Genomic DNA, 12,764 nt, shown 5'->3' with positions numbered 1-12,764 from the left:
ATCTGAAACTTGCTTAAGATAGGAAATCAATCACGGTGAACATTTTGTCACCTTTATGGTTCGTCAAAGTTATGTTATTGGCAAGTGGTAATGAAGTTGCAAACAGGGGCTCCTGAGAAAACTCTCCTCGTTAGTGCGTACAGTCAGCCTTCACACAACAAGCTTTCTAATGCAGGAAATGACCAAATTTAATACCACGCTTTTAATAACATATCCTTCTATATGTGCACTGCAGTAGCATTATTTTCACATTATCTGGAGGCAGTAAAACGAGCAGATGGAAGTTACAGTTGCATCTGCAGCAATAAGAAAAGAGCGTTTTTTTTTTTTTCTAATATGAATCTGAGCTGCTGTCTTCTTGAATTTTGGCTCCTCCATATCAGATGAGGAAGTACAGATCAAAAACAAGCACAGACTGGCAGAGTCTTTTTAAAAAGGATCTCCTTCGCAGTTACTCTTTTCTTTATTCTGCCCCCGCTGTCTAGAAACATATTTTCAGGCTTTCACTCCTCACAATAGAAACACAATTAATTTAGACTAGAATATATCTTCACACTTAAGATTTCCACTTCTTCTTTTTTTGTTTTTTTTGTTTTCAAATCGATACTTTGGTGTCTTCATGCAAATATTCCAGCAGCATTTTCAGTGCAGGCAGTTTTTAACGGATGGTTGCTAATGATTGCTGAAAAAAATCTAAAATAAGCAGAGTCCTGTTCTGCTCGATGAAATTCAGCACCTGCTTCCTGGACTAATGAGCACAACCTACTTCTACACCCCGACTATCTTTTGTTCATTCTGCTCGCCCACCCACATGCGCACTAGTAAGCTGACCATGAAGCAGACGACAACAAAGACAAAACTGAAAAAAGGTCAAATAAAATGGCAGCCGCTCAGAACACATGCCCACTAACCTTGATAACCTGTTCGTCTGTTGACTTGCACTCCACTGACTCCGTTACATCGGAGACGGCTCCGTCTGTTCCTACGGTGACCACCTTTACCGGCACGGCGACTGTTCGCCCGGTGAGGATGGCCGTGTTGAGGATCTCGGAGTCCTGGAAGGAGAAAGAGAAAGACATACACTCATTATTGGTGCCAACAATACAGTAGCTGTTTCCTGTGACTAACAACTATTTTTAAAGTTGATCACAACATTGATCAGAAGTGACCATAAAAACATGACAGACACAATCACCCTAAAGTTTGGTCCTTAAGTAATAGTGACCAGATAATATACTGAGCAGGTCAGTGCTCTCTGGTGGACAGACTATATAATGAAGCAACAAGTCGCATGACACAAAGTGTTTTTACATACAGCACCCTCTGGAACCAGAGGATGCTGTATTTAATCTTTTTTCACATATGCAGTAGTACTCCCCAAGACCTGTAAACACACTTTAATGTGTCAGATTGGTGAAGTTACCCTTTAAGTTACACAAATAAAAATCGCAGACATGTCATTATCATGTCTGTACTGCAATCTACCTAGTGGTTGACCTATTATTACTTAATTATCTGCAATAAGTAAGTAAGTAAATAAAACTTGGCATCTTTATAAACTCAGATTACAAGGAGCTTTTCATCAACAACAAGGAGAAATGACAAATACCAAGTACAGAATACAGAAACCTTTAACCACACAAAGTAGGTCTCAAAGTCATAGGAAAGCCTAAAAAAGTGGGTTTCAAGTGTTTTTTGAAAGAATCGACAGACTCAGCTGATCTGATGGGAGAGGGGAGATTGTTTCAGAGTCTGGGTGATATAGGACCACAAAGAGCAGTCACCTTTAGTTTTAAGTCTCACATAGCCAAGAGGTTCTGGTTAGATGACCTAAGAGGCCGGTCAGTCATGCAGAAGCTAAGCCATATCATGCCTTGTGAGTAAGTAAAATAATCTTAAAATCAATTCTGAACCTGACTGGCGACCAGTGCAGTGAGGATAAAATAGGTGTAATGTGAGCTCTCAGACTGGTCCTAGTTAAGAGCCTAGCTGCTGTATTTTGGGCTAGCGGATCAAGTCCTGCCGGGGCAGTTTGATTCAGATAAGTAGAAAAGATGAAAGCATGAATTATATGTTTTGTCAGAAGCTAATACTTATGTTGTAAAGCTAATAATAAGCTACTACGATATATATTGTTTGAATCAAAGGAACACTTTTATGGGAAACATGCCTCTTTGCTGACTTGTTGGGAAAGATGATGAGGAGAAGATTAAGATCAGTTTCATGACAGTGCATTCAGATTTCTCCTACAGCTCCAACTTTACAATGTCCATTTTCAAACTTTACATGTCTTAAATACATGCTGACAACATGTAAGTTGGACATCTGTAGGACATGGGCACCTTTAATGGAGCTATGTTAGCTGTCAAAATACATGTGATTTTTCACTTTGAATTACTGTAGTTCATTATTCCAGATTAATTTAAATAGATGATTTTGTATCAGATGCCATCAGCTGTTTGGCAGTAGCCTGCAGCATTAATCACACTTCTCATATTTACACTGCTGACGCTCACTTGCCAACGTCATTTGCTGCTGCAGCTCCCTCCACCACTCACCTCCTCCTACCTGTATGTACTGAGACATCATTGTGTATCTTTTTAAGGGGAGATTAGTTCCCCCAGATAAGTTCTTCCAGCAGAATCCCTGCTGATGCTCACAATCACTGAGAGCTCATTCGAAGAGAGGCTCATTTGCACTAGATTTAATTGTACAACCTTTGGGTCTATTTCTTGACATACTAAGTGCCTCTAACTGAGAAAGACACATTAGGTGTAATGATGATTGAGATTAAATGGAGTGGAAAGACACTTATTTTTGTGCATTCTGCTGTAAACAGGTAGGATATATATTTATTTATCGTTGCGCCTGTCAAAATATTATTTACAGAGTGCTTGATATATACACTAAAACAAGAGAAGGAAAATACAAATACTTCACAGCGGGGGTGAAATACAACACGCACATTACAAATGACCTCAATTAATCACTTTATAAGTTCAGCAAATACAAGAAGACAACACCGACAGTTATGTTATGGTGACAGGGAAGCAAATTAGAAAAGCCAACGTGTTCACAGTGGCTTTTAGAAGCCTTTCAAAGCAGCACTGACTCAGCTGAGGGGGAGGCTGCTTCATAGTGTTGATGGACCTAAAATAGTAAAAGCTTGATCCCCCTTTTGTTTTGGGTTGGAAAGAAAGAACATTTAGCAGAGCTTGTCAGCAGATCTGAGAAGTGTTGGTCCAGTACATGTAGCTTAAGATCAGAGGTATAGAAGGAAATACTGTACGTTCACAGTTTACTGTATAACAGTGTTCTCTATACTCACAAACTGCATTCAAATCCCATTTACTTGAAAGTTCGCATCTTCTGCAATTGTTGGCTAGTTGCCATCTGTGACCCTTCGTGTTTAAGTAGCCGGACATAATGGTGAGCAGCCATGAACAGTTATGGCAACAGGGTTATATAAAGTCCGCAGATGGCAACTAGGTTATGTGACTCAAACTGACGCTGTAATGTTTATTTTCATTCCTCAGTTGTTTTATTTATTAATCAGACAGAAGGACATTGTGAAAAATGCCTTTCTCAAGTTATGGAGAACTTGTTTTCAGATCGCTCCTTTTGCCCGACAAACAGTCCAAAATATTTTCATTTTATACAGCAAATGTGGCCTGAGCTGCTAGCCTCAAGCAGAGATGAAGACTTTGATGAGCAAAATGGTGAAACTTGTCTTTAATGAACGGTTCACAGCAAAGTAGGACCTCTCTACTGTCGTTTGAGTCTGTCACAGCTTTGCTCCGGAACTCATCTCAAGTGGAAAAAACAAAACCCGGTAGACAATAATACTTTATGTCAAGTTGCAAGCATTCAAGAAATATCACTTGATATACTTGAGAATGGAAAGGCCTTACGGAGAAGCAGGAAGCAGATAATGAGATCAATTAAGACAACGTCTGCTAATCCTTCAGCTCTCAGTGTGTTGGCTGAACAGAGGATAATGCTGTAACAGTGGATCCTGCTCATCACAGCTTAGTTTCAATAAAGGACGACTGCGAGGCCTAAACCTTTGAAAGGCAAAGCAAAACTCGGCTGAAGACAGCTCTTTGTTCATAAAAACTGGTGCCTCTCCTTTTTGCTTTTTATCTTCATCCTCATGCTCCTCTTGAGAAGGAAATCATTTAAAGCTCAATAGTAGATTTAAGGAGCTCCACACCTAATAAAAAGAGGTCTCCTCTGCCTTGTTTCTTTCTCTCTCGCATATCACATTTGTCTGTTTTCCGATAGATCACTCTGAAATCTGTTTGGAGGCTATTTTGACTAGATTGGCAATAGTATATATCTAGATCCTCTTTGAGGAATGCCAAAATAGAGAGGTTTTTTAAATTTATTTATCCAGTTCTCTCTCTAATGAAGCGATGCCTGCGAGCTAGTTCAGGCAGACGACTTGAGCTGCACTGCTTCACGCTGCTCACATACATACGTGACGTGCCTCACGCCTTGATTCAGCCAGACACGTCTCTATGTGTGACGTGGTTTTGCAGCTTCATACCCCACCGGGTGCGTTTCAGAAGCGTCGTGCCTGTCTGATACTGTTGACTTTCTCAGACTGTTTGATTTTTATGCTTCTACCACTGGTGAGTAGGCTCCATTGTTAAATGTGTCCTTTTCTGTCTGCTTATGAGCTGTGGATCCTGAATCTGCACAGTGTGTTCTATTTTAAAAATTGACCTCATGCACGTACCGTTCCTGTGTCAGACTTCCCAGCTGGCTCGATTTGCTCTGTGCCACTTCCAGCAAAAATAGACGAGGCCCATATTCTCTGGAACCTCGAGCATTGTCTAGAAAGGTCGAGATCAGCTCCGGCGTCATCGCCAGAAGGCGGTCCGGTGGGGTCACTCTCCACAGTCATCTACCAAACACACACCCTCCCAATGTGGCAGCCTGCTTAAACTGCAAAAATTTCCCAACTCTCTGTGTGCCTGTTAATGTCACTGCTGCCCTGCGTCAGTATTTTGTTACATGTTCTTTCAGCCCCAACACCAACCCAGCATAAAGGGTTAGGCTCAAGATGTTTGCTCATCATCCCCCTATTTCTCTGTGTAAGTATTTCTGTGGGCAGTGATGAGATTGAAGTTTAGAGGCCAAATTCTATTCATGTTTTGCTGCTATAATAATCACTTCAAACTTGAGTTGTCTGACCGAACTAAAGGTCTTGCAACAGGTTGATGTTACAGTAAAACTTTTAATATAATAAAGTAAACATGTTTAAACTCCCATTTCCCATGAATTAAATGATGAACACAAATATGGGCAGGTGCCATAGCTGCTTCTTTATTTAAAGTTGTTATTGATAACTTTCAGTCACTAAATGTAGCACTCCATCTCCCCCCTACTGTTGCACGATCAAATCACAGCATGGCTGTTGTTTGAATCACCTACCCCCTGAAGTGGTTTCCAGTTTGTTGTAGCTAACTTTGCCAACACTAGCTACCTAATGCTAACTTTGCCTACATACAAATGTTGTTATTAATGTTATAAATGTATTATAGATCATTAACACTTTATGTATAATTTTTTTTGTCCTGCTTGTTCCAAACATATTTTATGGATGCTTGTACAGCATGAGGTGTTATGTCCTTGCAGTTTATTGTTCTGGGCAAATAAAGAAAGCATTTGACAGATTTTGTGGGCCCTGAAGGCAACACGAACTTTGCCATTCACATGCCTGCTTAAGTGACGCTTTTAGAGACTGTAACAGTTGTTTTATTCGTTGTACAATATTGTGGCCTCTGCTCCAAAACTGTCAAACTCTGCTGTACCAGTGCAATGTGTAAAAAAAAAGTACAAAAAAAGGGTTACCATACAGCCCTGAAGCACAATCTCACAAAGATGACTCAAAAAAACTTGAGTGGTTGGGTGACGGTATTGCTGTCTGCCATCTATTCAGTGTATTTTAAAATGAACAAAGAATATCCAACTTAAGTCATTTACTAACGTTTCCAGCACCTTGAACCTCTGCTTTTTACACCTCAATTGTAAAAATGTGTGAGTTTGAGCCAAAGCTTTTCTTCCATATTCAAATATTTTAAATGTGTGAATAACTGTCTCAGTTTATCACAAATCTCTCTCACAGCAACTGTGAATTTGTTTAGCCTGCAGCGAAGGATATAAAATCTGTTCCTGGAAGTCAGGAGGAGGCGGGGGATAAATGAGGTATTACAGCGTTCAGATATGCAAAATCATTAGGCTTCTAATGCATTTTAGGTTTACAATGATATCATATAGACATGTGGGCATATGTTGGATGTGTTCAAGTTAATATGTATGTTGGGAGTTGAGGAAAATGAAGGAAAACATAGAAAGTATGCCATTTCTCTGTCTGTAAGCTTGAATATGGGAGTGAACCTCACAAATTAGAAATTACTTTTGCGCACATTTTATGCTGTAAAGCCAACACTCAACATCTGAGACCTTCACATCAACTCTCATCCTTGTTCCTTGCTGAACAATTAACATCTTTGTTCGTGATTATATCACAAGACCAAATGTACAGTCTCTGGTGTCAAATATAAAAAGTGTTTTATGTGCGTCTACGTGTGATGAAGTGTCTGTTTTCACCTAATGAGCCATTAACACAGGAACGACACTGAACAGAGAGGCTTTAATGAGCTTCAGTGTGTATTATGGAGACTGTTTTTGTGCCACAAAGAATTGAATATTAAGTGAGCTCGGATATAATACACAAGATCACAAGTGCGTGATCTCTCGACTGGAATTAAGTGAAATTTAGCGAGACAGCTGGAGTGACGCACGAGGCACGAAAGACAGGATCTTTTTTCCATGAAATCCACCTACCTCTCACTTAGCACCGCCTGGCTGCCTAATGCCCTCCCGGGGGGGTTATGAGGGGCTGAACTGCAAGTCCTATTCATGGGGCCTAACAACAAATAAACACTTATGTCTCTAAATGGCTGCATTATTAGCCCACATGCATGCTACTTATATAACAGACACACACACATATTAACTTTGACACACAGGCACACACAAGCCCAACCTTGCTGTCCTGCTCAACAAAAATGACAAAAAATAAAAGGGGAGGCATGGCTCTCTCCTCAGCTTATCTTAACAACCTCTCATTGCGGTGCAGAGGAGAGAGCAAGAAAAGAGAAGAAAGGCAACGAGAGGAGGAAGAATCGATAAAAGGCCATTACGCTTCTGTGCAGCCGGGGTACAAGGGTGGAGTGTGCGGGGGCTGATATGGTTGTGGATGAATGATGCGTGCGAGGTGGCAGACAACCTACAGAAGCACTCTTTAGAGGATAGTTACTGTACGTGAACGTCTGAAAGCTCAAGGACGGATGCTGGTGTTGCTGAATCAAAGTCACCAGTCAAAGACACAGTAATGGGTCTATTCCTAAGATCTGGGGCCTCAGTACAGACAATCCTGAAATCCTGTCTTATCCCAGTTTAGGATGACATTTTTGGTATTACAGAAACATTTTTCCAATGTACGTACATTTAGCAAAAAGGAAAGGAATTTAGCTAGCTTAGCTACCAAGTTAGGATAGACCCTGTCCCAAATTCAAAACAACTACCAACTTGTAAAGACTTTATGGCAGTGACAATGAAGATGGAGAACAACAAAAATACCGAAATGTTGTGATTGACAGGTTACTGACTGATGTTAGCCTGTTGGAAAAGCTTACATCGATATTAGCTCGTTGGTGAAGCTAACATTTTATGTCAGACTTAGAATTAGACAGCTGACAGGACAGGGTGAGTGCGAGTTTACAATTCTAGTTAAGATTTCTTAAATAAAGATAAGATACGAGGCTTAAAACAGGATAGGACACAGCTTCTGTCGGCTAATAGTAAGATAGGTTTTTCCTATATTTAAACAGGACTAGCAGTCAAGAATTGTCTCTGTAATGAGGCCCTTGGTGACTAGGTGGCCATGGAAAATGTTTGAAAACACTTCTGAATTTGTCTCCCAGTTTGATTCTAAAAGCCTGCAATTGGGTGGCCACCTCATAGCATCACAGATCCACTAATTTAATCTATGGGGATCAAGCATAGTGGGTTGAAGGCATCGTTTGGCCTGGATTCATCTATTTTAAAAAACAGAAAATTACTGTATGCGGGAAAAAATAATAATTAAAGATGACAAGCAGTTTACAAGTACAGCTCAGAACACTAGACGAGACCGATTCAGATTCAGTGTCCATATATTCCTGTCAGTCAACTTCATCTTCCAGTTAATTATGTTTGCCTGATATCAGAAAGTGTCGCTTCATCATGGCTTTTGACATTTTTCTTCTCACATTATACATATATTTAACATTGATCCATCGTTGTATGGAAATGCATTGGTGCCATTTTTTTTACCTGTTTAGTTCAGTTTAAACAAACTCTGGTGCTTCTGTCCATTAAATCCAGTTTGTTTGGGCTGGTGTGAAAGCTGTCAATCGAATTGGTGCTCAAATGCAGTCAAAGTGGAAGTTTAGCTGATGTTGAACTTTAGATGCTGCCATCTTGTTGCTGCTGTTAAACAACAGCCTAAAAGTTGGCAGTTAAACGGACTGCTTTACCTTGGGCTGTGGGAGGAAATGAAGCACCTGTACATGAATATATACAAGCTTCACAAAGGAAGGCCCTGGCTGGCTGGTGGATTTAAACCCATTATGTTCTTGCTGAGGTGGCAGTGCCAGCCACTGCACCCCCATGCAGCAATCCTTTAGTGAACAATGGTGTAGAAACTCTCTCTGGCTGCATGCAGGGGTTATCAAAAAGAGAAATGGTGTCTTTTCCTGAACAAACCTACAGCACATCTAAAATACGATTGTTTCTATATACAAAAAGGCAATGCACAGTAATAAACAACAGAATCACATAACTACCTTATGTGTGTGCCATGTATTTCTACAGTACACGCTGTACTGTACTAGAGAAGGTGTACTGTAAGCCAAGAAAAGACTAATGACAAATGATCTATTCAAAAGGAAAAGAGGAGGAGGGGAAGGAGACATCTGAGATATGTTTAGGACCCTCAAAACTGCTTAACACTGGCCTGATATTTATTATTCATTGACTGAACAGATGCTTCTGACTTATGGAGCTCAAATATTCTTTAACTGGCTGAGATTGACGGGGAAGCTCACAGGTCCTGTACTGTGTTGGCCTACAGCGCCTGTGAGTACGATTTATATTGCCACTGCAGCACTCTCAGCTATTCAGTTCATATCAATTATAAATAAAAGGTCTATTCCCTCCAGCACCTCCACAGTAGGCTATCTCCCTGCCACTCGCAAACACTGGAGCATCTCACAGCCCATAGCAGGAGATTGAATGAAAGCAAAAGGCAGGAAGTATCAACAATTTTTTCACATTATTTTTTCTTTTTGGAAATGGTGATACAACGGCAGAGAGAGCAGTGTTCATATAATGAAATCTTATTATGTTTTGTAGCTTGGGAAAGAAAATGCAGCAGTTATTCTGCACTGTGATGTTGAAGTCAAAGAGACGCCAGAGTGAGGTGCTGATAAGCGAAATGACGAGAGAGGCGATAGCGGGCGAAAGATGGAAAATGACTTTTTGTCTGTGAGTGAGGAAGATTTGAGTCGTTTCAGGAGCAGCTGGTGAAACTTTTTAATTACCAGGTTTGAGAAAATGTTCACTCAAGAGAGGTCAGAGAAGGCAGAACCAAACTCTGTACCGGATCATTTACTAAGATCATGCTGTCTCCTTGCAACTACGCTGCACGCTAAGAAAGAAAGAGAATGTTAGTTGAATCTAAAGTGTGTTTTAGCTGAATAATCAACTTCTCCGTCTGCACTGATTTAACACAATCGGCAAAGCAGCTATAATTGCACTATTAGCAAATAAAGAGTTGGGGGGCAGTTTGGGGGCACTCTGCCATGACCAGGAGTAAGAAATACCATCATTGATTATTAACTCAAGACCTGCTGTGATTTATACTCTCCTCATTAATTAGATATTGATTTATAACATAACCTGTTGGCCTGACAATCTGTTGGATTTGGTTATTGTGAACTGTGAGCACTAAATACTTTTAGTGAGATTAAATATTAAGCCTCCGTTGTTTTCCCGCTCCTCATACTTTCTCACTCTTTAACATTAAGCGGGGAAAAGCCAAAGTCAGCAGTGGTAAAACGGCCGCTCGTGGTAATGCCTTTCCATATTCTGAGGACCCCTCTCCTGCTTCTGGAGCCCATTTGATTAAAATAAGCCAACAGAGCTGCGCAGTTCTGGACTCTGGTCTCATAGCTGGCCAAATAAAAGACTCTCAAGCCAGACTGACAGAGTCGGGAAAGGGTGAGGGAAGGCAAGCCAGCAAAAAGTAAACAAATGCACAACAACAAATTACAGAATGGACAGGCTTAGCTTCAAAGTAAAGCCTGACTGACACACATAGAAGCTCCCTGAGAGAGGGAAGAGAGAGATGTTGGGTGACAGGAGTGAATTAAAGTCCGTGTGTGAGTATCTACAACAATGGGTGTTATTCATCAAGGGAGTTTTAGTCTTTCTGTGCAACATGGCCTCATACTCACAGTTAGAGACATTCACACTTAAACAATGTCATGACTCCTACTGCGTCCACAGAGCAACCGCTGTGAAGCAAGTGAGGGTTATCTTAAAGGCAGCTTGGCCGAGGTCTTTGAGCAAGAGGGGCAAGTTTCTTGTTTCTAATGTATGCAGGCCAGAGTCCAGCAGATACATTTGATTGTGGTTTTACACAATTATAATATAGTATATATCATATAGTTACAATAAACATCTCCTCTGGCGTCACAGGAGCTGCATGCTGACATGCTCCTTACTTTATGATCTACTTATCTCATTCTATTTGATTAAATTTACCTTATATGACGGTGCTCCTTTGGCATGGTCTGATAAAATGAGTATTAATGTAACCTCAATGCAAAGCAGTATAGATGAGCAGACATTTCCTGGCTTCAGGCACACATGAAAGCAGCTATAATCAATATTGTTTATAACAACTGATCAAATAACTGTGAAATTTTGCGCCCCCCACAGTTTCTGAGTGCAACACCAGGTTTAAATACACTGACTTTCCCACAGTTGCTGCCTCTGAGAATCTTTAACAGGATTTTAGCTTATTACAAACACATTGACATATGGAGCTGAAACCACTTTATTGATGTATCGATATGTAAATCAATATAAAGATTGAGGGGACTCTATTTTGATAATTGAATAATCAATTGAATAATTATTCATTTGATGTTCCAGCTTCTCCGCTGTGGGGTAAAGCTGCTTTCTGCGACAATATCATCTTGACTCTGGGAAACTGGATTTTTCACATTTAAAAGGCCAAACAATTGAGGAAATAATGAGCAGATTAATCAATAATGAAACTGACGTCAGTTACAGCCTATTGATATAGGTGGAAATGATGGTCAATAACTAATTAGGAAGTAGTCAGAAAAGCTGTATAGAAATACCAAATAAATACTCGCGGTAGGAACAGAGTCACCATTAAAAAGTTTGTCCGAGGAATCCTGCTTTATTTGTTTATGCTGAACAGCTATTGGTGGTATCAGCCTTAAAAACTCCAGTCACAGTCTGGCTCTAATGCAGGCATGGTTATAACTGAGAGGGAAAATAAAACCAAAGCTTTCTAGAGTAAAATAAATAACCCTAAAAGAAACACAGTTTCCTTGTTTTGATCTCTCACTCTGTTTATCTGTCTGCCTTTATTTCTGTCTCTCTCGCAGACTTGCAGTATAATATAATCAAGATGAGGGGCCGGATGCATAAATTCTGTGTAGACTCAAGACTAAAACTGTGTGAACGCACGAAGACAATACACACGGATTCTTCTCATCAAGTCGGACGTACGCCTCTATTTGTTTTATAAATCTGAATCAATGTGGAAATGGGCTTCATTCCCACTCCCACAATTATCCATAAATGGATGTAGACATGCCCTTCAGCATCTGCATATCGATAATTGCCACTCCCCACCACTCATTAGACCAGTCAGTTAGGAGAACAGAGAAGGGAAATTTAACCAACAGCATCAGAACATCAAGGCAGCTGTGATTACGCACGGCTGTGGCTGTCTATACTGCTCGTACTACTAATTTCTCACATGTACTTGTAAACCATCATAGGTCATATCTCAGTCATACATAAGCAGGCTAATGGATGTCTAATCTATAGAGCTCATTTCAAAGCAGACTTTACAGAGTGCTCGACGATTCAGGATCAAATAAAAGGGGGAGATGATGGCTCGCATGTAAATAAGAAGAAGAACAAAGTTCATTACTCATCATTCATGAATAATTTAATTTTAGTTGATAAATGCGCCTCTGAGAAACATTTTACATAAAACACTAGACCGCAAGATAAGAACAACACAATCTGTGAAATTGGCAAAAAAACCAAAACAATGTTTTACTACCTTGTATTTCATGTACACTTCCTCATTGCACCTGCAGCTATAGAAATCTGTATGTGTGAGGTTCACACTTTCACACCACCAGGCTTGGGGAGTAATGGGATACATGTAATGGGATTACGTAATTAAGATACAAAAAAAAGGTAACTGTATTCCAGCGAAGTTATAGAAAAAAAGATGTTATTAGATCACCGATACATCCACTAAAGCTGATTACTAAGAGGATTACAATTACAATTACGCTTCATGAGTCTCACACAACATCACTCTGGTTTGGAGTGAAACCAAATACACAAGTGTGTGTTCTTACAGAAGACAC

General features: G+C 40.1%; 1 protein-coding gene across 1 annotated transcript in view; it reads right to left on the bottom strand.

The window, feature by feature from the left end:
* LOC141006245 (transmembrane protein 132C) overlaps nucleotides 1-12,764 on the bottom strand; it is a 114,561-nt gene that overhangs the window by 24,457 nt on the left and 77,340 nt on the right. The window contains exon 5 of the mRNA XM_073478395.1: nucleotides 912-1,055. Coding sequence (XP_073334496.1) covers nucleotides 912-1,055 — 144 coding nt within the window. The remainder of the gene's footprint in view (nucleotides 1-911; nucleotides 1,056-12,764) is intronic.

Source organism: Pagrus major, chromosome 12 (genome assembly GCF_040436345.1).
Source record: "Pagrus major chromosome 12, Pma_NU_1.0".
NCBI classification, from domain to species: domain Eukaryota; kingdom Metazoa; phylum Chordata; class Actinopteri; order Spariformes; family Sparidae; genus Pagrus; species Pagrus major.
Note: the sequence above shows the minus strand (reverse complement) of the source record. Positions and strands in the feature narration are given on the sequence as shown.